We start from the raw sequence: 24,106 nt of genomic DNA on the forward strand, positions 1-24,106 counted from the left end.
TCCAAAGTTGTGGCAAAATGGCTTAAGGTCAACAAAGTCAAGGTATTGGAGTGGCCATCACAACACCCTGACCTCAATCCCATAAAACATGTTATGGGCAGAACTGAAAAGCATGTGCGAGCAAGGAGGCCTACAAACCTGACGCAGTTACACCAGCTCTGTCAGGAGGAATGGGCCAAAATGCACCCAACCTTGTGGGAAGCTTGTGGAAGGCTTCCTGAAACATTTGACCCAAGTTAAACCATTTAAAGGCAATGCTACCAAATACTAATTGAGTGTATGTAAACTTCTGACCCACTGGGAATGTGATGAAAGAAATAAAAGATGAACTAAATCATTCTCTGTACTATTATTCTGACATTTCACATTCTTAAAATAAAGTGGTGATCCTAACTGACCTAAGACAGGGAATTTTTACTAGGATTAAATGTCAAGAATTGTGAAAAACTGAGTTTAAATGTAGTTGGCTAAGGTGCATGTAAACTTCCGACTTTAACTGTAGTTATCATGTGAGAGTTCCAGCAAGAGACAGGCCTATTAAAACAGAGTTGTCTTTCAAAGACTAAATTATTTTGATTTCAGCTGCACATGGTCTCATATCAAAAGGTGTTGGTATTGATACGTGTCTGGCAGCTAACACTGAACATTTGTTGTGTGGAAACTAGAAACATTTAACAAACAAGGCCTAAATGCATCACTGGCTGGCAACAAATGGATCTAACGCAGAACAGGACACACAGCATACCATCATGTCAATACCAACAGAGCTTCAGGACAAAAGCAGGGACCGTGTGTAAACTTTGTAAGCAAACCCAAATGTGGTTGACCACTGATCCTATATGGTGCTGTTGTTCATTTGTGGAAAATATTAGATAAATTGTGTATTTTTCCACATTGTCAATGTTGCAAGACACAATCTCTTTTAAGGTAAAAATAAATAAAAAATTCCAAGTTGACATGAGTTGGTCTTTTCCACATTCCACACAGCATGTCATAAGCATCATGTGCTGACCCCAAAAAATATAAATGATTTTACTATATATTTTCTGATGAATCAATGACTAACAAATCATGTAATGTCATGATACATGAGATGCCATTTAATGTGTGACCAAACAAGTCCAGTAATCTATGCATGTGTGGATGACAAGTATGATCTATGGTTAGTATTACGTTTGAGTTCGTCCTTTCAGTTCCAAACTGAATGTGTCTGCTAAGACCATATTTGAGCTAGACTTAATTACTATTAGTCTACACTACATCATGACAAAGTGTCACATTCAGGACTTGACTGTGGACACTGAACCTGACGTGCACATCACACTCTTAACGTCCCGTCCTTGCCTGCGATATTAAAATATGGTCCTTCAGTTAGGACAGTAGCACGTTTTGGGTGATGCTGGCACTCCTATCCTCTCTTGTTAAGTCAATACAGTTGGACAACAGGCAGTGACATCTTTATTTCACTGATCAATACTGGTCTACACCAATGCCCCTCACTGCCTGACAACATTAACGCTAGACCAGACCTGTATGGTAGTATCCAGACTTGAGTCTGCAATCTATTCCTGACAACATCCACTGAAGGACAATGAGTCAAATGAACAAAGACCAAATTCAATGTTGTGTTGTATGAGTGAAGTGTGCTATTACAACACCGTAATAAAACATCCTTTATGCAGCTTATGTGTCTTATCTTTTCAGAATAATCTTCATATTTAAGGTCGTCCAGTTTACAACAAAGGCTATTGCTGAAACAATATTTGGCAGGTCACTTTTATAAAACGTCACAGGTTCAGACAGAATCAGAGAGGCAAAACTACATTCGGATAAATCAAACTGATAATGAACAATATAATAGGCTAATCTAATATGGTCAGAGAGGGCAGAGCACATACTAAAATGTCAGCTGAACATATTGCCCTCGTTGGATTTGAAAACTCTTACTGTTAATGTGTGACATTACGCCTAAATATTTCACAAATAACCTAGAATCAGCTACCATCACTGATAATAAAATGAAAGCAGACTGCAATCCATAAAGTTTCTACACACAAATAGCCTGTTATTATAAATCTTTAAATGAATTACATTCCTTTAGGGTTTTAAAATATGGAACATAATTTGATGTTAACGCCTGAGGTCTATTTACTGTCAGAGTGAAGGGCACTGTCCTTCCAAAAACAGCTTCTTTCTGATACACAATTGGTACTTGAGCTTAGATATTGAAAATGTAAGCAAGCTAGCAATATTTCACATCCCTGAATGTTATGATTGGGCATGCATAAGAAAGTAATATGTTGTCAAGTCATCAAGTTGTCTTCATAAAATCAAGGGGCATTTAAAAAAATGAATAATTGTCGCCTATAACATTTTACAGACAGAACCTTTAAAAAGGGCTTGCCTTGCTCAGCTGGGTCAGTGATATTGTTTGTTTACAATCTACTGTAAGTGTGAACAGGATGTTTGACTATTGGGGGGTCTTGGATGAATATCTTCCATCTTGAACTATTGGGGACTGAATATCCTCCGTGGTCACAATACATTGCCTGGAATACAGTGAGTGTTGAAGCCAAATAAATACACTTGATGTTACTCCCACTTTCCATTGCAGTGGCCTCACACCAGGATATCCTAACTACAGTGAAATAATAACCTTATAGAGAACTTCAGAGATTAGTCAATATGTAGCGCTAACCACTTATTTTCTAAGCCTATATGAAAATTACACTTGTGAGTGAATCACTAAATAATGATCATTGCATTGATTACTCTACCATAAGTGATCACGCTTGAACTTGGACTTAACTTGTTTGACAGGTTTTCCTGTCATCAACACAACACTCAACAAACAAGAATAGAATGTCTGAATAAAAGTCACTTGGGTAAATTAACGTGTGGCTGCATGTTTTAGTCATATGGGTTTAATTATTGCAGGACAATCAGAATAGTTTATTTCAAGAGACGATTATTTGGTGTGAGTAGAGGTGAATGACCTGGATGGTGAATAGTTCAGCAGTGTAGGGGTGATTGTCTGTCTGGACTACTGTAGGCCTATGCATTCTGGATATGGGGTTTAATTGCCTCCTTGCTGGAGACCACAGGTTCAAGGTTGTGTACTCTTGGGCACGTGCTCACTCTGAGCAGTCAGTGATACTTTTTGCACAAATGAATGAAGGCAATTATGAACTTTATGCCAGCCCATTACCTACCTGTTCTCTGGATATGCACGGTAACGAAGGTCTGCGAGGCATTTTACAGCTACCATAATAGCTGGTCGACGTTTCCCCCAAAGAAACGCAACTGGATCTTCTCCTGGGTCTGATCACAGGGACTTTCTCCTCGTTGCTGGAGATCCTATTCGGCGTTTCCCTCGACGGGTAATAATGGTCAAAACAGAGGGACAAGAGCGAGCCTGAGACACCCGCCAAACACGCAAACACGGGTCTCAGGAGTGCAGGCAGACAGCTCAGACTGGTGAAAGACACCAACCACACAACACTGGCAAACACCAGGATCAGAACACTGTGTTTGAGTTTCAAAGTGGGGATCAGTGTTAGGAGACCCACACACCCCAACACGAATAACAACCTGCCAAACATTTGCATCTGGTGTTGGTCCTCTCCCCACTGCAAAAACCGCAAAACTAAAAAATCCCCTAAGTAACATGATGCTGGCAGTGACACAAGCCAACATGTATTACTTTCCCTCTTTTTCCTCCTTAAATAAAAGGTCAAAAAGAAGAATGCACAGCCTATGCTAAAGAGAGGGCTGATGGACTGAGAGAAGCCCGACAGAAAAGTCCGCAAATCCCAAAAGCTGAAGTCACTTTGTAAGCTCCTGGAAATAAGCAACGAAACTGCAAAAATTGCGAATGCACCCAGGTATAGGCCAGAAATTCGAAATATTTTTGAATTCAGAATGTCCTCATTGCAAAACCTACAGATGTTAAACAAAAATCCCCTTTGATGGTCTTGTTTTAAAGGGGTGACGCAGCTCTTCACATAGCCGTTCCTGAAGCTCTCTGTGCTGTTTGCATTGGCAACCCCATCGTGGTGCCTGATTTTACTGTGCAAAACCTCTCCTTCCTCGCGAACAGCCATGTTTTCAACTGTAGCTCCTTGGATTCCTTCAAAAGTTTCCGTTTCCCAATATTCTCGACGTATTAAGACTCAACTACATGACGGCAAACGCACTCCATGGTCACTCAAACGTGCTCAAGCATTTTGACTAAAAGAAAGAGAAGGTGAAATGTTGTTGTTTTTAGATAAAAGGGACTCCGTGTCGCCGCCTAGATGTGACAATCCGCTACAAAAACTACATATCTACACAGGCACGCGCTCTGCAGCACTAGAACAAACCGTGCACTCTCATGGTCGGTCAGAAAACGGAAGAAGAGTGCTGCTATATAAAATCTAAGGCTGGCGGAGTTAATCAGCTCGCGTTAACTTTTTGTAATTTTAGTGCACGCGTTTTTTAAATGACAATTAATTGCATTGTCTGAACGCGTTCAAAATACACTGAACCCCCAAAAAAAAAAGATCATATGTACAGCTAAAAACAACGTCATCATGTTGACAGTGAGGTTAAAGAAAGTGTGCATTTATCAATTTACCTGAGTTTGCTTGCGTTACTTTGGACAAAATCCAAACGTCAAATGATCTTTCATTCAAACAGATATGCAACTTGATCTGTTTCTTTAGGATTTTATGATTGATAAAGTACATTTTGGCCAACAATAAGGCCCATTATTTGAAGGTTTAGTCATTATTATTAGTGGTAGTAGAAGTAGTAGTAATAATAGTAGTAGTTATTTTCTAGTGTAATTACACAGCCAGGCTATTGTACCCCTATCTAGGCCCAATTACTCTGGCAGGCCTGTGATATTGAAAGATTTCCAAATATGTTCAACTAACGAAATTTACCACTTCATTTTTGAAAAAATGCTTAATCTTAGAATACCTATTTTGTATGTGTTATAATGGGACTTTGTAAATGAAAGCAATGTTCCTCCAAGGAATTGCATATTTTGAGCACTACATATATCAGAGAAGACGGAACTCTATTTGGATATATCATAGAAAGCAAGTGATATTTATGTAAGAATAAGGAACGCACCTTCAAAATCGAAATTTTCAAGGGGAAATAGTTATTTCGACGAGATTGTAGATTATGTTTAACATTAGGTGTATTGAGTAATTGCACGTTTTTACTTTGTGTGTTGTGGGGGTTAATGATTTCTTCAGCAGTGTCTGGTGAATAATTTCACATCACATCTGGCAGAGAGAAAAATACAGAACGCGGTTCCCCCTCTCTGTGATCTACTTGTTTCCCTTTGCGCAGACATCAATAGGAAAAGTAATCAAGCACCCATCGGTTATCCGAGGCTCTTGTTTGTGGAAAGCTCTATCATCATGGTAAGCTTGGAATAAATAATATAATATGTACGATATATAAAAAATGAATGCAAACATATTAAGTAAATGCACCAGAAATCTCTGTTATCTGTAGTTGGATGGAAAGGCTACCTAGCTAACTAGTTAGCTATCCAGCAATGAGTAAGCATTTAGTTAAGTTTACTAGCCACGCTACTGTACCGGTAAAAAAAGGGTAATGAAATAGAAAGCTAGCTAAAACAACAACAAATGCTATGGCTGCATCCCTAATCCCATATTTTGGGTAGAATATGATAGGAGTAGCTAACTTCTTGCTTAATGTTATTGGACATAGCTACAATTTGAATCAATGGTAGTAGCTAGCAAGCTAATGTTATCTATTCAGCTAACGTTAGCGAGCTTAGCTACTTCTTCACAACTTGAAGTCGAACTTCACTGTGTGAAGACCAAGCTGTGTTGCTAGCTAGTTAAATCAGCGCTGTTTTAGCTGAATCGTTGCCTTGTTAAAGACACTTAAGAACTAACTGTTACCATTCAAAAGTGGGCTTTGGGCAGCCAACATAAATATAAACAATGTAGCAATAATGGATTCCATGATAACATTTTCACATGCAAATGGAACTTGATTTCTATTATGGAATCAATGATGACATATTGTATATGACGACAGCAACATGTAGGTTTCTAGATTGTGGACTAATTTTTGTATTTTTCTTAGTTCCGCAACCAGTACGACAATGATGTCACAGTTTGGAGTCCACAGGTAAGTCTGCAAATATAGGTAACATAACAGTTAGCAATTTCAGCTGCAATATTTGTGACTCATAACAGGTCACTGTTTTGTGTTTCAGGGGCGTATTCATCAGATTGAATATGCTATGGAAGCAGTGAAACAAGGATCTGCCACAGTGGGTCTGAAATCTCGCAGTCATGCTGTGCTTGTGGCTCTGAAGGTACAATTTACATTGATTTTACATTTGCATTCAAGGACATAATTATATGAAAAGTAGTGTAAATGTTGTCTATTTATAATCCTCATTTTGTGTTCTTGTCCAGAGAGCTCAGTCCGAGTTGGCTGCCCATCAGAAGAAAATTCTACATGTCGACAGCCATATTGGCATCTCCATTGCTGGCCTCACTGCTGATGCAAGGCTACTCTGGTAAGAGGATCTGTTGTGCATGGTTTTTCATATTCTTGAAGAAAATTAGACCGTGTTCTTCTGAGGTTAACACTTCTCTCTTCCATCATACTCCTTCAGCAACTTTATGCGTCAGGAGTGCCTGGACTCCAGGTTTGTGTTTGATCGGCCTCTCCCTGTGTCCCGCTTGGTCACACTAATTGGAAGCAGTATCCTTTTACCACAAATTTAGTTTTTATGATGGTTAACATGAATTGTCTATATTGGTCATTTTAAAAGTTTTTACACCGTTGCAACTAAGACAATCCACCTTGACCTAGCACTCAGAAACCCAGATCCCTACACAGAGATATGGAAGAAGGCCTTATGGTGTGGGGTTACTCATCGCAGGATATGATGTAAGATGTGTTTTGGTTGGTTTGTCCCTCTATAAATATGAGTGGAATAGTATGACATATCTAATATTGTTTGTCTCTTCTAGGATATGGGGCCACACATTTTCCAGACCTGCCCCTCTGCCAACTACTTTGATTGCAAGGCCATGTCCATAGGGGCCCGCTCCCAGTCTGCACGTACCTACCTGGAAAGACATATGGACACTTTTCTCGACTGTGAGTATTTTAAGCCTTTTCTTCTCTGCTTCTGATGTAAGCACGTTGTAAAACTTTCATTCTGTCTTGTAGGTGAACTGAATGACCTGGTTCAACATGGCCTCCGGGGACTGAGAGAAACTCTACCTGCAGAACAAGATCTTACCACAAAGGTAAACCTTAAGCTTACTTCAAGCTGTATGGAGATGCAAGATTCAGAGCGTAGCGCAATGTTGGAATGTCATTTTTCTGTCACAAAAGGGGCAGCTTCTTGTAATACCATCCGGTATTCAACATGCTTTTCTACTACCTGAAAATTGAGATGCGCCACATCATTCTTTCCGCAGCCGCGGGGGGCAGTGTTGTCACTTGGTTCCTCAATCTGATCTATAGGTTATTAATCAAGTAGCCTAATTTCCATTGATAACCAATAAACAAGAATCCACCCAAAAAGGTATTTTGTTTAGAAGTTATAACTATCAGGCTATTGTGAAATGGTAGAACCTGCTATAGCCAACTAGCTAGCCATGTTCTTTTTTCTCTGTGAGCAAAACATTATGATGTTCTGTTTTTAGCTGATATGGGAATTAATACACAAGCAGCACATCAAACTGGGATAATGTTTTGGGCTACACTTAGTGATGTTACGTTTGATGCCTGAGCTCTGAGGCATGTGTCAAAATCGCTAAGAAGTGTACTTTGTGCCAATGCCTGTATCACTTTATCAGAATAACGTTATTAATGACGTCCGAAGCTTCATATCGTCGAACAACCACCTGATTGGTTTGGTAGAAGACAAAAAGGCTATGCTGAGCACACGCTAATTTGGCTGCTCTAAATGATTTTGAACAGTAGGCGTAAACTGTGTTAATTAAAGCTTTGAGTAATTAACCTATTTGACACAATTGTCTTGAAAACCTCAGCTTCAGGAAGCTTTGTTCCCCCATCTGTAGTTAAACCTGCAAGTATACAAATATTTGCCAGTGCATATGTTTAAATTATACATCGGATTATTTCACATGGAGATAGATGTGAGATGTTAAAAAGGCTAGCTAGCTTCCTATTTTTAAAGCCAGCTAGCCAGGCTGCCAGCTTGCAACTAATAAAAATAAATAACATTACAAAACTTTGCTATCACCCCTTGTGAGTCACTAAACCTCTACCTACATGTAAATGTTTCCTCAATTACCTCAACTAACTCTGTACCGGTAAACCCTGCATATCAAATCAAGTAATCATTTCACTAAGGTCTAAACCTGTTTTATTTGGTGCGTGTGACAAATACATTTTGATTTGAATGGGAGTGGGACCAGCAAGGAAATCATGTTACCAAAACATATCCCCTGCTCCAACAATCCCACTGCACCCACGTGCACGTTGATGAATGAAGTGAAGCTTGTAGTAATCTTAAGACTTTTCCATCAGGCTACTGTCCAATTATCTACTCCTCACCCTGAAGTGGGCTCTCATTTGCTCCCCATGAGGGGATGGACTGGTATAACTACTATTATGTGAAAACACCTAGCCATTCTTACACTAATCCAATGTTTTTAAATTCATGAGGGGTTCAGAGAGAAGGGTAGGGGATCGGAACACAACTTAAATCACAGATTGACAACTTACTGTCTGCTGTTTTAGAATGTGTCCGTTGGGATTGTTGGCAAGGACATGGAGTTCACCATCTACGATGATGGCGATGTGGCATCATTCCTTGAAGGCCTTGAGGAGAGGCCACAGAGAAGGGTAAAAAACTACGTGGCAAATTTTAAATACAAATATTTTCTCAGAGGAAACTTGTCAAGAGGAACGGTTATTGCCTTAACTGAATAATGTACCGTCAATAATCTTATTATCTCCATACCTGACAATGCACATGCCTTGTCCTCTTGTTGTGCTGCAGGTTGCCCAGCCAGACGACGAGGTGGTAGCAGAGAAGCCAGAAGAGCCCATGGAGCTCTGAGATTGAAATGTGTCCCAGACAGTGTGAAGATGACAAAGCTCTTATCCCTGATTCTTTCAGTCATTGGATGGCATCCTGTCCACAACCAATATTCCACCCACACTCACTTGTAACTGTATCAACATGGAGAACAATTACCATTATGTTCAAGTCGACTACCTATGATTTTTGTTAGCCATTCAATGTTTGCATTCATTTTTTGTCATTAAATACAACTTTTTCTGAACTTGTCTGGTTCGTTAAAATAAATGTAAATGTGATGTTATATTTTCTCATTACTGCATTGTCATTGCTATGTTCTTATGTGGCCACTCGGTGGATGTTTTCAAAGAGAAGGTAGGAACTGAAGTGGATTTATTTATACCTAAGCACCAACTGAACTTTGAACAACAAAAAAAGAAAAACAGATGTTCAAACATCATGACTAAACCGGGATTACTATGGACTTTATTGAATCATAATCACTGGTAAATGGTAGCCTTATATAATGTGGCTTGGTCAACCATCTGGATTGGGCCATACCAAGTGATGGGGGATAAACAAAATCTACAATTCAATATTTCATAAAGAGCAAATGTATGTTACTTGTAGGAAAAATATGTAAAGCATCGGTTCAGAGTACATACATGGAGGCAATATAGAAGATTATTATATTGGGAAACACTCATAATTAGAATTTCTTCTTCGCGTCTAGATATCCGGGTTATTTGTCCCTTTTCACTTGCTGTTGCAGTGATGTGGCTCAGAAAGTAGCTAATCTTCCACGTCACAGGGAAGTTGGGAACGGACAGCTCGAGAAGATATGAGCAATTTTACAGATGCCCAATTAAATAACAGACGCGACAAATGATATTTTGAAATATAGTAAACGTGCAGTAAAAGGCAGCTACGTGCTTATTTCTCTATCGTGACCAAGTGTGGAAAGATTGGTTAGGGTAATTATTCCAAATATGTTTTGGTATCCATCCACCATTTGCATGCTAACATTAGCTGTCATGGACGACAAGCGTTTGAGCTTGCTCAATTTGCAAAATCAAAACGTCTTAATAGGCTCTGTGAAGTGTTACTGGCATATTGCATATCTGTTTTTTTAGTGAATATTACTGATTGAGCTGCATAATTCGTTAGGCCATTGACTTGTCAATAACTAGCATACTAGCTAACTAACAGCCGAGGCGTGTGAATGAAGAAAATTAACTAGCTACTTTAGTAGCGTTACTAACGAACTACTATAGTACAAGTTAGCTAACTGACGTGTCGACTAGCTACCATATATTTATTAGCTACAGCTGTGCAGTATTAGAAAGCACGAATCGTGCTCAGTAACTTATGTGCAATAGCATCTATGTTTACATTTTTCGGATTATGCATTAACATTACTTGATGGGTACTTCATAGGAATCATCTTAACAGTTCTGTTGATTGGGGTGTTGCAAGAAGAAAGACGATCCATCCGGCAAAATGACAGCCGCAGAGAATGTTTGTTACACTTTGATCAATGTTCCAAATGACACCGAACCTCCATCGGAAGTCAGTCTCAAAGCAGATTTAGGTAAGTGTCCTTTGTTGACCCTATCTGCATTGTCAATAGGCACCTACTTGGCCCTAAACAATCCGTGTGAATGATCTATGATTAGTGTGACTTTAAGAGTAATACAATGTTATTTTTTCCTGATATCAGAAAAAGGAGAGATCAAGGCAAAGACAGACGCCCTGAAGAAGGTAATCATCATGATACTGAATGGAGAGAAGCTGCCAGGCCTACTGATGACCATCATCCGATTTGTCCTCCCACTTCAAGACCACACCATTAAAAAGCTTCTGCTAGTCTTCTGGGAGATTGTCCCCAAGACGACTCCAGATGGCAAGCTACTTCAGGAGATGATCCTGGTCTGTGACGCCTACAGAAAGGTATTGGAGCATACTACACAAGTCTACTTTCTGTCTGAATGTTCGATAAATTATTTAATTAGCACAAGAAAGTATGATGTGTGACTATTATCCTTGAATAAATGTATGTTTGTCTGTTTCAGGACTTGCAGCACCCCAATGAGTTCATCCGTGGATCCACCTTACGCTTCCTGTGCAAGTTGAAGGAGTCTGAGCTGCTGGAGCCCCTCATGCCCGCCATCCGCGCCTGCCTGGAGCACCGCCACAGCTACGTTCGCCGCAATGCTGTACTGGCCATCTACACAATCTACAGGTAAACTTACTGTAGTGATACAATACGGAAGTTCGTTATGACTGTTTATGACCCTTAATGCAGAACATGGCATTTACTTGAGCAATTTTATTTCCATCTCAGGAACTTTGAAAATCTCATCCCAGATGCCCCTGAGTTGATCCATGATTTCCTTGTGAATGAAAAAGATGCCAGCTGCAAGAGAAATGCTTTCATGATGCTCATTCACGCAGACCAGGTCAATTGCATCTTCAGTTTTTTATTTATTAGAGACTGCTCACCAACATTTTTCTGTGTCTGGGACTAACACTGGTCATTTCCACTGTGCAGGACAGAGCTCTGGATTACCTCAGCACCTGCATTGATCAAGTGCATACATTTGGAGATATTCTCCAGTTGGTCATTGTGGAACTAATTTACAAGGTGAGTCCTTCAGACATTTTCCCACCAGAAAATCCCACTAGAAACATCCATATATCTCTTCTGAGAAATATGTAAAGAAAAACACACAGGATGTCACTTGATGTCTGTTTCTCTGTCTCACATGCACTGAGGAAGGAGCAAGCTGAAACATATGCCAATGTGTGTGGTCTATTAAGACATTATGCTATGAGTTAAAGAAAATTAAAACAAAGCTTGAAGGGCCTCCCGAGTGGCGCAGTGGTCTAAGGCACTACATCGCGCTTGAGATTCTGGGTTCGAGTCCAGGCTCTGTCTCAGCCGGACGTGACTGGGAGACCCATGTGGCGGCGCACAATTGGCCCAGCGTCGTCCAGGTCCCATCGTGCACTGTCCCATCGTGCACTGGCGACTCCTGTGGCGGGCCGGGCTCAGTGCAGGCTGACACGGTCCCTATGTGTACTGTGTTTCCTCTGACACATTGGTGCGGCTGGCTTCCGGGTTAAGTGGGCATTATGTCAAGAAGCAGTTGTGTTTTGGAGGAAGTGCGGCTCTCGACCTTCGCCTCTCCCGAGTCCGTACGGGAGTTGAAGAGATGAGACAAGACTGTAACTACCAATTGGATACCACGAAATTGGGGAGAGAAAGGGGTAAAGAAAACAACAAAGCTTCAATTGGAAATTATATCCACGTAAGTACTGGCATTTTTTATTTGTCATGTCTCTTGTTTCCTCAATGTTTAGGTGTGCCACGCTAACCCTTCTGAGCGTGCCCGCTTCATCCGCTGCATCTACAACCTGTTGCAGTCCTCCAGCCCAGCCGTCAAGTACGAGGCAGCTGGCACTCTTGTCACGCTGTCCAGCGCACCCACTGCCATCAAGGTACCCCCTCTCACTTATCTACAACACGGCACCGCTGTGGATTTTGGTCTGGTATTGTCTTTCAATGGCATTTGTGTGTTTGTTCTAGGCTGCTGCCCAGTGCTACATCGACCTGATCATCAAGGAGAGTGACAACAACGTGAAGCTGATCGTCCTGGATCGTCTGATAGAGCTGAAGGAGCATCCCACTCATGAACGTGTTCTCCAGGTACTCCAACTTCACTTTCATTAATGTTGCTCCTGGTGAACAGACTCAATGTTAGGTACCAGTCAGTCTTTGAAGTGCAATAACAGACATGTTAACCAGGTTATTCTCTGTCCACCCAGGACCTGGTGATGGACATTCTTCGTGTTTTGAGCACGCCTGACCTCGAGGTCCGGAAGAAGACCCTGCAGCTGGCCTTGGACCTAGTTTCATCCCGAAACGTAGAGGAGGTGGGGGTGTCATCCTCAGGACTAATCTCTCCTGTCTCTGTGGACTCTTCTCTCCTGTCTCTTTGGACTCTCCTCTCCTGTCTCTGTGGACTCTCCTCTCCTGTCTCTGTGGACTCTCCTCTCCTGTCTCTGTGGACTCTCCTCTCCTGTCTCTGTGGACTCTCCTCTCCTGTCTCTGTGGACTCTCCTCTCCTGTCTCTGTGGACTCTCCTCTCCTGTCTATTTTGTAAAAGGATGATTATTCTAACCAAGGTGTTAATGTGTTTGTGTTCCAGTTGGTGATAGTTCTGAAGAAGGAGGTGATTAAGACCAACAATGTGACGGAGCATGAGGACACTGATAAATTCAGGCAGCTGCTGGTGCGCACCCTCCACTCATGCAGTGTACGCTTCCCTGACATGGCGGCCAATGTCATTCCTGTGGTGAGTCAACCCTGTTCACACATACAAACCCTGAAATCAAACACAGCTAGGGTCATTCTGTCCTCTGTGATGTCATCTAAATAATATATGTGTGTCACTCAGCTGATGGAGTTCCTGAGTGACACTAATGAGGCAGCGGCGGCTGATGTGTTGGAGTTTGTGAGGGAAGCCATTCAGAGGTTTGACAACCTGAGGCCCCTCATCATCGAGAAGATGCTGGAAGTCTTCCACACCATCAAGACTGTCAAGTAAGACCAAGACTGACAAGCTTGCATATAAATAGAGAATTACAGGATACTTTTGGAGAATTACAGATTTGTTTTATTTATGCCGACATCCAATCTTTTAAACTGTGTTAGGATCTACAGAGGAGCACTTTGGATCCTGGGAGAATACTGCAGCACTAAAGAGGACATTCAGAGTGTGATGACAGAAGTGCGCAGGTCGCTTGGCGAGGTATGTGTGTGTGCTTATGGATTATTCATTTACTTTCAGCGCCCAATACCAGAGTGTTGCTTGATGCCAGTTGCTCATGTCTGTCCCTTTTTCAGATCCCCATAGTAGAGAACGAGATCAAGAAAGAGGCTGGGGAGGGGAAGCCGGAAGAAGAGGTGAGTGCAGCACCAGCAGCCAAACTGGTGACAGAGATGGGCACCTACGTCACACAGAGCGCCCTCAGCTCCTCCCGACCCTCAAAGAAGGAAGAGGACAGGTAAAAGAAGTCACCTTTTGTTTCTAAAATACATAGTTTCTTAGCTTGCAGTGATTGTCTTTCAGAATTGGATGGTGTGACACTCAATGAAACTATTATCCCTTTCCTTGTAGGCCTCCTCTCAGGGGCTTCTTGATGGACGGAGACTTCTATGTGGCAGCCTCCCTGGCCACAACCCTGACCAAAGTGGCCCTGCGATATGTCGCCATCGTTCAAGATAAAAAGAGACAGAATGTAAGTATAGAACCTCTTATCTTCTGAAACGGTTGTGGAATATATTCACTGTCCATTGAAAGTCATGAAGTGATTCTAAGGCTCTATCACCATCTCCCCTTCAGTCCTTTGTGGCTGAGTCTATGCTGATCATGGCCACTATCCTCCACTTGGGCAAGTCCTCTCTGCCCAAGAAGCCCATCACAGATGACGATGTGGACCGCATCTCGCTGTGCCTCAAGGTGCTGTCCGAGTGTTCGCCCCTCATGAATGACATCTTTAACAAGGAGTGCCGCAAGTCCCTGTCTCACATGCTCACTGTCAGGCTGGAGGAGGAGAAGCTATCTCAGAAGGTAGGGAGGAGCGCTGGCTGCTAGATTACTAGGCCATAGCTTCCTGTCCACTCTTCTCACTAAACCACTGCCTTCTCCCAGTTCAATAAGCTATACTCTAGTTCTCCCTTCACCTGGCTGCATATCCATTTGGACACTGCTGGATTGTATTGCTATGTGCTGATGGTGTTCTGTGCTCTTATCCACAGAAAGAGTCAGAGAAACGGAACGTGCTGGTGCAGGCAGATGACCCCATTTCCTTTATGCAACTGACGGCCAAGAACGAGACGTCCTCCAAGGAGGACCAGTTCCAGCTCAGTTTACTGGCTGCCATGGGAACCACTCTTAAGAAGGAGGCTAATGACCCCATGGCCTCCAAACTCAACAAGGTACACCTACAAGGACCCAGTAGACACACACACTGTTCTGTTACAGAATTACAAAATTGTGTGCTTGCGAATCACATGGTCATGTGCCTTTTTGGATAGTAGATGTATGTGATGTACATCAAGTTGCCAGCAGGTGGCATTGTTTCCAACATGACAGTGAGCCATAGCAACAGAGAAATCGGTGTTTTATAGGTCTGTTCCATAGGTACGACTATGAAAGAGGGAATGAATATAACATTTCTAAGTTCAGGCTCTGGCATGGATTGTATCAGGATCCTATTCAGAAATTTACATTTTCATCTTAGCTATTAGTGCTGTTGAGGTAGTTATTGACAGTTGCTCCGTTGTATAACAACAGGTTGGTGAGGACCATGTCATTCTGAGTGTATGTTGTATTGCAGGTTACCCAGCTGACTGGTTTCTCAGACCCAGTCTATGCTGAGGCCTATGTCCATGTCAACCAGTATGACATTGTGTTGGATGTGCTGGTCGTCAACCAAACCAACGACACCCTTCAGAATTGCACCCTGGAGCTGGCAACATTGGGTGAGGTTCTAGTCTATAGTTCATATGACTACATGCAGAGTCATACAACCTTACTAAGGGCTGTTTCAGGGCAATTTCTCTTGTTTTCCATAGGTGATGTATGTCTAATGCTGATATAAACCTTTCAATCCAACAGGTGACCTCAAGCTGGTTGAGAAGCCTTCTCCTCTCACTCTGGCACCCCATGACTTTGCCAACATCAAGGCTAACGTCAAAGTGGCGTCCACAGAGAATGGCATCATATTTGGCAACATAGGTAAGAGGATCACTTCAAACTTCTGTCAGAATACTTGTCATGAATAATCTGATGCCAGCCTCCACTCCATGTGTACGACATCAGTTCTAATGTCTGTCTGTCTCAGTGTATGACGTATCAGGAGCTGCCAGCGACAGGAACTGCGTGGTCCTCAGTGACATCCACATTGACATCATGGACTACATCCAGCCAGCCTCGTGCACAGACGCAGAATTCAGACAGATGTGGGCTGAGTTTGAGTGGGAGAATAAGGTACTACTGTTAGATAAGAGAACTGTCCATATTTTGTTTTGTTAGTGTGTTCAGTGGATGATCATAATAACACTTTATTCTAGGTGACGGTGAACACCAACATTGCAGACCTGAACGAGTACCTCCACCACATCCTTAGCTCCACCAACATGAAGTGCCTGACCCCAGAGAAGGTACAGTAGTCGTGGAATATTGCCGATTGAACTACATCAATAGGATGTGTAGAACAGAATGGAGGTTTTAAACCTGGCAGATAGGAAGGCTGAGTGGAAGTTGTCAGAGCGTCTAACATGTCTGTTGCTGCAACCTTTTTTACAGTGTTATGATTTGATTTCTAAATGGCTTTTTATAATTATCTGATTGAATCAATCTGTTTGAAATGAGAAGGGCACCTTGCGAGATACAGTCGATATATACCTATTTATTTTGTTTCAAGTTCTTCATCAATCCACTAATGGATTTAGACAGATAAGCTTGACTCTTTCTTGTAATAGCCCTGTCTTCAGCAAACTGAGCACGTTTCTACAGGATCAATCAGACTCCTACTACTGGGTCAAATAGGTAGTAATGCATGTGATGCTCACTCACTCACTCCACCTTGTCTGTCCTTACAACCAGGCACTTTCTGGATTCTGTGGCTTCATGGCTGCCAACCTGTATGCCCGCTCCATCTTCGGTGAAGACGCCCTGGCCAACGTCAGCATTGAGAAGCCCATCCACCTGGGTCCTGATGCCCCTGTCAACGGACACATCCGCATCCGGGCCAAGAGCCAGGTGAGAAACTCACTTTCCACTCAGACTACATTCCAAAATGCACCCTATTCCCTTTATAGTGCAATACTTTTGTAAATAGGTTGCCATTTGCGATGTAGATTTAGTGCTAGTAGTAAATATAGAATAATGCAAACATCGGGGTGGTATTATTTTGTGAAGTTTATACATTGCAAGTAACACTTCCCCTCTCTCTACAGGGCATGGCATTGAGTCTGGGTGACAAGATCAACCTTTCCCAGAAAAAAACATCTGCATAAAGTCAACTGAAAACCGGCAGTCCAACTGAGAACTCCACATCACTGGACAAGATTCATCTGCAAAGAAATTAGCTTTCTGCTAGTCCTCTCTAGTCTCTTCTATCTGTCTCTGGCCATAAACGGATAGCTTTTTTATGGCCATTTGATTTAAGTACTGTTCTATATGTGGGTATGAGAGATGGTTGTACACCTCCTGTGTCAGGAAGAAAATCCCTCTTACTGTCCTCCAAGTGATAGGCCAGGGATATCTTTCATTTTCAATAAACATGTCATATATAACAAAACATACTCCCAACATTTGTTAGACGATGGGCTGTTTGCATGTTCAGTCTTTCTTTACTTACATTAAGGGAACGCGAGGTAGGAAAAACTTCGGCTCCACCACCCCTTAACTACACTGTTGACAAAAGTTATGACAGTAAAGTTAAGTGCAATGTCATAGGCTAAACCATGAAATATGGATTCAGTTTGAATGCACATTCCATCCACTACGGGTGTGTTACACAGGCAGTCCAATTCTGATGTTTTTGCCACTAATTGGTCTTTTGATCAAACAAATTATCTGAATTGGGCTGCCTGTGAATAAGCAGCTTAGCTGATCTCATGTCCTATTGTCTTTACACTACAGATAATGACTCATCAAAGTGGTTATTGTATCAGATGTATGCAAATTCCTTGAAAGTAAAACTAAGATTTGTGGGGAAAGGTTATTGCTTCTGTAAATTGCAAGTAATTGCATCAATGAAGTGAAAATGTATGTTTGTGCCAGGTCCCAAATTTCAAGTTATACAAATGTAGAGTGAATACAATCGACGTGCTAAATGAGATCAGTCTTTGCCATGTATTGAAATGGTGTAATGATGAAAGATCAGCATCAAATCAAAATCCCTTGTCAATTTCTTGTCAGTCACACACATTTCAATTGCTTTGACTGCCTTTTCCACCTCACCATTATATAAAAAATTCCCCAGTTGAATAGATACTCAAAAGTTCCTTTGCTTCTTGGAAAGGAAATTACATCACGTTTTGCCTTGTATGGAAAGATTTAGAATTGTGAGCACTTCACACAAGTTTTCTCACTTTGACGCACCTCTTCTGATTTTGATACCCACATTTCCTTTTGATTCTCATATTGAGACAGGCATGTTTAAAGGCAACATTACTGTGAAATTATGATTGATTGTAAGAATAGAGTTTGAAAAACACGATTTTAGGCAAATAGTCAAGATTTCAGACAAGCAAAACCCATGATGAATCATTAGGTCTTTTTCCTCTCAAGTCCTCATCTCACTCTAAAATCTGAAGACATAAAACTACACAGAATAGAAGTTATGAATATTCAGTGACTCACATTTTCAGTGATTCACAAATTTTCTTAAACTTCCTGTTCTTGTGTGGTATCACAATGACTGACTGGAAAGAAGAGACCCAAACAATGCAGTAAATCAACAAGATTTCTTCCATTACAAATCTCTCCCCTTTTTCTACCCAGAATTCCCCTTTAGCCTAGCCATTTTAACTTTGTCGACATAAGGATTTCAGAGCTGTAAATATAACATAGGTAAAGAGCCATTAAGCGACCTACTGTAACATACTTAACAGGTCATATTTCCTGAAGTGTGAAGGGACCCGTGCATCGCCCCTGTTGTTCCTCTCCTACTCCACAGGCTGTGTGGACTATGATTTCAGCAGTTCATTTAAATTCCTCAAATGCCTTTGGCACTACGTTGCAGAGTGGGAGTCAATTGGAATTTGTTCATTTAGGAGTCTAAAATATAACATCTTGCTGAATAGCCCTCCAGGGAGGAGACAGGGAAAATGAAGGAGATTCATATTATGTACTGTTCAGAGATTTTGCTGAGTTACAGTTCATATAAGGAAATCAGTCAATTGAAGTAAATTCATTAGGCCCTAATCTATGGACTTCACATGACTGGGCAGAGGCGCAGCAATTGGTGGGCCTGGGGGGGGGGGCATAAGCCCACCCACTTGGGAGCCAGGCCCAGCCAATCAAAATGATTACAGACAGAAAAATACTCTTCAGCATCCCCCTCCTCTGACAATCCCGCAGGTGAAGAAGCCAGATGTGTAGGTCCTGGGCTGGCGTCGTTACACGTGGTCTCTACAATTCTCTAAAATGACATTGGTAGAGAAATAAACAAATTCTCTGCCAACAGCTCAGGTGGACCATTCCTGAAGTTGGCATGGAAATTGCACGCTCCCTCAAAACTTGACACATCTGTGGCATTGTGTTGTGTGACAAAACTGCACATTTTAGAGTGGCCTTTTATTCTCCCCAGGACAAGGTGCACCTGTGTAATGATCATGCTGTTTAATCAGCTTCTTGATATGCCACACCTGTCAGGTGGATGGATTATGTTGACAAGGGATAAAATGCTCACTGACACACACAGCATTTGACAGGGATTTTAAATGTGCACAGCATTTGAGAGAAATAAGCTTTTTGTGTTTATGAATAATTTCTCTGATCTTTTATTTTAGCTCATGAAAAATGGGACCAACACCTTGTTGCGTTTATATTTTTGTTCAGTTTACATATATAAACACATGCACCAGTGTTGCATAAAGTATTGCTATATACTGACTGGAGGCTATAAAACATTCTTCTAGAAGCTCAGATATAGACACACTTGTATGCGTCACCAAGATCACTGTGGTCACGCATGCATGCCATTGCCACAGAATAGCAGAACTCAGTCAGCCTTGACGGCTCTGACAAACACACACGCTTTAAATCAAATCAAATCACATTTTATTGGTCACATACACGTGTTTAGCAGATGTTATTGCGGGTGTAGCGAACTGCTTGTCCTTCTAGTTCCGACAGTGCAGCAATATCTAACAAGTAATATCGAACAATTTCACAACATATACCTAATACACACAAATACAAATAATGAAATGGAATTAAGAACATATAAATATGTGGACAAAGTGCCTTTGTGGGAAAGCTCTCACTCTGGGGGCCTTGATATTGGCCAACGGTGTCTATGAGGACAGCGCTTCACAGCTGTGGAAAACAGTGTCAAGCTGCAGCATATCTTCCCATTGTTTAAGGTAATACATAGAAATGAGCCAAAAGCCATCCCTCCAGGCCAGACTAAACTTGTCTTTCCCACTAACAATGATGTGCTACTTGGAAGATAGACTTATTGATCATCCAGACCATCAGAGATGAAAGTATGAAATCCATTACAATCACCATCCATCCATGTGTGGGCTGGATGGTGGATAGTGTTAATTACATTAACACGGACATTAATACTGCATGACCTCATTGTAGCCTACTGAGGATAGTCTGTGCACGGCCAAAATGAATGCTTATAAATGTTATTGTTGGCACAGCACATAAAGAAAAGAATGGTAAGCCCTACATGAAAGGAACATAGATCATAAAACGAGTATTCTACAATGGTAATATTTAAATGTCCCTTTAGTTAGTAGATGCTACTCATGAGAAGTAAAGTGCCCCTAGCGACGGACATTTGTATTGGACTAACTGATGACTCCTTTCTGTTTCACATCTTAAAAACGCAGTGGTTAGCAACGCTGTTGAGGGCGTATGGACTCGGTCGCCCGTATCTCAGTGAGCAGCACCGTTAATTCCTCTAGTCTGGAAGGGATTGTAGACGCAGTTATCATTTCAGTCTATTTAGGCTCGCGATTTTCCTTCGTACCATTTTTCAACTGAAGGCCTTTCACTGAAAAGTGGGTGTCTCCTCACTACTGGTGTTCAGACAGCGGCGAGAGCAGAAGTGTGTCCTCGATGGCAGGGTGGAAGGACGGCTCGGTGCAGGAGAAGTATCGACTGGTTGTGGTTGGAGGTGGTGGTGTCGGAAAGTCAGCCTTAACTATACAATTTATCCAGGTTAGTAAATAGTCGACCGTTTCTCCAGCCACTTTGTACGGAATGTTTGGGAATCTGGAGGGAGGCTGGCTGAGCTGTTGCGAATGGGGACCCCACAAGCGTATGATGGGGTTTTAGTTAATTTTCTTCTCGCAATAGTGGGATATATTCGCCGAGGCCTGTTTAGCACAGAACATATTCTGGGAAAAAACTTGAAATTGTGTTTAGATAAAATGTGTATTTTGAGCCTATTTTTCAGTATAATGAATAACAGGTCAATTGGCAACGTAATCTCGCTCGGCTATGGAAAGTAAATTGTGGAACAAATAGTGAAGATATAGTCTCACAATTGTGATTCAGGCTGAACTCTGATGTAAGAATGTATAATCTAATTATTATAACATTCGGCTACCTGTACAGGTGCAATTTAAAAATACTTATTTTCAAAGTTGAGTTGTCAACATCTCTCTTGTTTTGGAGCTATATTTGAGTGGATCGCTACATCAGTCTATAATTGTTGGCTACAATATAACACGTCGTTCAGAACTTCTGGGCCTGCTGTACTTGAAAGCATAAATCTGAAACGAAACTCCTATGTAAACTCACATTGAACAGGCACATTGAACGTATTTTCCATCATACCGATTAGGTGCAGTATTGACAAATCTCTTGCCTACCATTTTTATTCATGTAGACCCATGTTCATAATCAGACATTGAATTTGCCTACTGAATAGCCTAATAACGGTTTAGCCAACAGACTAACTAACATTCATTTGGATTCCAAAAATCTAAGTGAATCAGACTAGGATATAAAGAAATTCCTACACATCCATAACTGTAAGCATATTCATTACAGAGAATATCCCTGCATGCCTTTCTCTAACGTTGATATCATGTGTGAATCTTGATCAATCCCTTTTGTTGCTCAAACAGTTGCAGAGCAATGACAGCTGCTGCTAAAGACAGTTGTTGTTCAAGCCAGTGGCCCAAGCAGCTATTGCCCAGCCACAGTTGTCCTTTATAGTCTTGTCAATGGCATTCCAACACACAGTGTTGGTACCCACACTTTTAACTCTTTGTCTTTTCCCTTTCACTATCAAAACCTTTCTATTCACAGTTAGTTTCTTTGTGAAGGTGCTCATAAAGATGTAAGTGACAATGAGTGGACAAGCTTTGGAATCCTCTTTGTGTCTTCAGGAGTCTGTAATGCCAGGTCCTAATTCCAGGAGACTAGACTGGGGGCGGGCAGCTGCATGTCTAAGGTGACTGAGACAATAGTGGGGCAGTCGGCAGCATGTGCTGCTTGGGGATTTTGTTGTGATCTGAAGGTCTAATAAGGTTTCAGAAAGCTCATTAAATGTATACCATGGATATTGGTCAGATCAGATTACTGTACCACGGTTCAACCATTCTGACCCTATTCTTTTTTGGAATGGAACAGTAGGCCAAGTATTGTATAAACACTTCAAAGTCCTTTAGTATTTTTAGCAAATACTTGAGTTTTGGTCCAAACAAGGAAACATGCACTGTTGACTTGTTCCAGTAGGGATAGGAAACAGTAAACCACAGTACAAGTGCTTTATTACAGTGTAATGAGACAGTAATGTGATTAATTACCATGTGATATGAAACTAATAATACTGATAGGACAGTAACACCAAGATAATAATAGACAGATTATTACATTTTGTTTGAGCAACAAGATTGTTGTTTGTTAACAAGATGAGTAGAATATAGGGTAGGTAGAAGAAGACTGTCTGCAGCTCAGCGATCAGCAGTTCACAGATATTTTCTGGATGATTACTTTGTCATGGCAACGGTGCCTTTGGAGCCTTTAGTTGAAACTTGCAGGTCAGTCCGCACTCACTAAAGAACATTCATTTGGGAAATAAGACCATTTTTTTGTATGCACTTAGCATTTCAGAATGTGTCCAATCCAGTCTTGATCAACACTATTTATTCCTCTTTATAATAACCATACCACAACTGTGTTCATTGTGAATAGCGGTATAAAATAATAATGTGCAACCATATCTTTTAGATGAGCATCAACCTCTTATTTGTCCCTTGACATCCAAAATGCAAAGGAATTCCCAATATATACAGTATGTTAAATCTGTGAGAAATGAGTGCAGTATAAACGGCCTATATGCTCTGCATGCATAGTCTATAGCAGGGTTCCCCAACTGATGGCCCGCTTGTTGGACATAAAGTACTGTAAAAACACCAGGAAATCAGGTCCAAGTCATTTTAATTTTGGAAATATTTTACAAAGTATTCTCACACATATGAGAGAGATGTGTGATTGTTTACAAATGCAAACAAGGCTTGAAATGATTATGTTTTTGTTCAATATTATATCTGGTTGGCTTCTTGAGGTCAATTTGCATTCTGTAAATTGTTTGTAACAATGCTCCGGCCCTCTGACTATCCGCTCAAGAAAAAATCAGCTGAATCTAGTTGATGATCCCTGGTCATAGGCTCTGGATCCTCACCCAGCCCAAGCAATCTGATCCAAAATCGAAACCACAGAACTTGGAGGGTGGGATGGGATGTCACTCACCCATGGCCCAGCCAGAGCACTAAGCTGAGAGAGAGAGGGCCAGGGGTCTTTCAGATGGTGCTGTGGGAGAACACACATACTTTAGCAGAATGTTACAGCAGGTTAATATCCTGGCCAGTGTGTGTGGGGGACTCAGTGACACACTGCCTGGCCCTGCAGCATTTAGGTTTCTTCTGTTTTATTTGTGCACCATTGCAGCTGGCCAAACAAGTGCTTGAGCTTAGTAACCAATATCATTCATCTGTTACTGGGTGATTCATAGCCCCTAAAAAGGCAAAGGAAGTTCTATACTTGGCTGAGCACCATTACAGTGTTTTATGCCAACCATTTGGCTGTCACTTTGCTTTTCACCTTGTAGGCAAGATCTAGTCCAAATTGTAGTTGGTGTGTTGACTGCATTCCTTTCCGTATTTCTTTTGTATATGTCTGTGGATGTAAAGAAAATAAATGAATTTGGTAATGTGTAGAATGTTGACATCATGGAAAGCGCCTACATCCTATTAGAGCTTTCTAGAAGCCGGCTGCCAGGGGAAAAGCC

At 41.4% G+C, this 24,106-nt stretch overlaps 4 protein-coding genes across 5 annotated transcripts in view; 3 read left to right on the top strand and 1 right to left on the bottom strand.

Moving 5' to 3' along the window:
• Positions 1-4,369, bottom strand: part of LOC118377957 (cGMP-inhibited 3',5'-cyclic phosphodiesterase 3B-like) — a 79,127-nt gene extending 74,758 nt beyond the window's left edge. For both annotated transcript variants that reach the window (XM_052484007.1, XM_052484006.1), the window contains exon 1: positions 3,213-4,369. In XM_052484007.1, coding sequence (XP_052339967.1) covers positions 3,213-4,103 — 891 coding nt within the window. In that variant the 5' untranslated portion in view covers positions 4,104-4,369. The remainder of the gene's footprint in view (positions 1-3,212) is intronic.
• Positions 4,370-5,266: 897 nt separating this feature from the next.
• LOC118377958 (proteasome subunit alpha type-1-like) lies at positions 5,267-9,311 on the top strand. The gene is made up of 10 exons (XM_035764887.2): positions 5,267-5,417; positions 6,115-6,159; positions 6,248-6,349; positions 6,453-6,556; positions 6,656-6,744; positions 6,863-6,933; positions 7,017-7,146; positions 7,219-7,298; positions 8,764-8,868; positions 9,026-9,311. Exons 1-10 carry the CDS (start codon positions 5,415-5,417, stop codon positions 9,083-9,085), a joined length of 789 nt encoding a protein of 262 aa, XP_035620780.2. The 5' UTR covers positions 5,267-5,414; the 3' UTR covers positions 9,086-9,311.
• Positions 9,312-9,824: 513 nt separating this feature from the next.
• On the top strand, positions 9,825-17,962 carry LOC118377956 (coatomer subunit beta). Its single transcript, XM_052484028.1, has 22 exons — positions 9,825-10,020; positions 10,484-10,637; positions 10,767-10,996; positions 11,119-11,288; positions 11,391-11,505; positions 11,598-11,690; positions 12,410-12,547; positions 12,636-12,755; positions 12,875-12,982; positions 13,258-13,404; positions 13,507-13,652; positions 13,764-13,860; positions 13,956-14,116; positions 14,230-14,350; positions 14,455-14,682; positions 14,871-15,050; positions 15,452-15,596; positions 15,733-15,852; positions 15,959-16,104; positions 16,188-16,277; positions 16,723-16,878; positions 17,076-17,962. Exons 2-22 carry the CDS (start codon positions 10,547-10,549, stop codon positions 17,133-17,135), a joined length of 2,862 nt encoding a protein of 953 aa, XP_052339988.1. The 5' UTR covers positions 9,825-10,020; positions 10,484-10,546; the 3' UTR covers positions 17,136-17,962.
• Positions 17,963-20,651: 2,689 nt separating this feature from the next.
• Positions 20,652-24,106, top strand: part of LOC118362605 (ras-related protein R-Ras2) — a 60,442-nt gene continuing 56,987 nt past the window's right edge. The window contains exon 1 of the mRNA XM_052484029.1: positions 20,652-21,024. Coding sequence (XP_052339989.1) covers positions 20,923-21,024 — 102 coding nt within the window. The 5' untranslated portion in view covers positions 20,652-20,922. The remainder of the gene's footprint in view (positions 21,025-24,106) is intronic.

The sequence above is a fragment of the Oncorhynchus keta genome, chromosome 2 (genome assembly GCF_023373465.1).
Source record: "Oncorhynchus keta strain PuntledgeMale-10-30-2019 chromosome 2, Oket_V2, whole genome shotgun sequence".
NCBI lineage: Eukaryota > Metazoa > Chordata > Actinopteri > Salmoniformes > Salmonidae > Oncorhynchus > Oncorhynchus keta.

Coding starts and splice junctions, on each gene's coding strand:
- LOC118377956 (XM_052484028.1), top strand. CDS start 10,547: ATGACAGCCGCAGAGAATGTTTGTTACACTTTGATCAATGTTCCAAAT. Junction 13,653..13,763: donor CACACCATCAAGACTGTCAA/GTAAGACCAAGA, acceptor AAACTGTGTTAG/GATCTACAGAGGAGCACTTT. Junction 15,853..15,958: donor CATCATATTTGGCAACATAG/GTAAGAGGATCA, acceptor TGTCTGTCTCAG/TGTATGACGTATCAGGAGCT.
- LOC118377958 (XM_035764887.2), top strand. Junction 7,147..7,218: donor TATGGACACTTTTCTCGACT/GTGAGTATTTTA, acceptor TCTGTCTTGTAG/GTGAACTGAATGACCTGGTT. Junction 7,299..8,763: donor AACAAGATCTTACCACAAAG/GTAAACCTTAAG, acceptor CTGCTGTTTTAG/AATGTGTCCGTTGGGATTGT.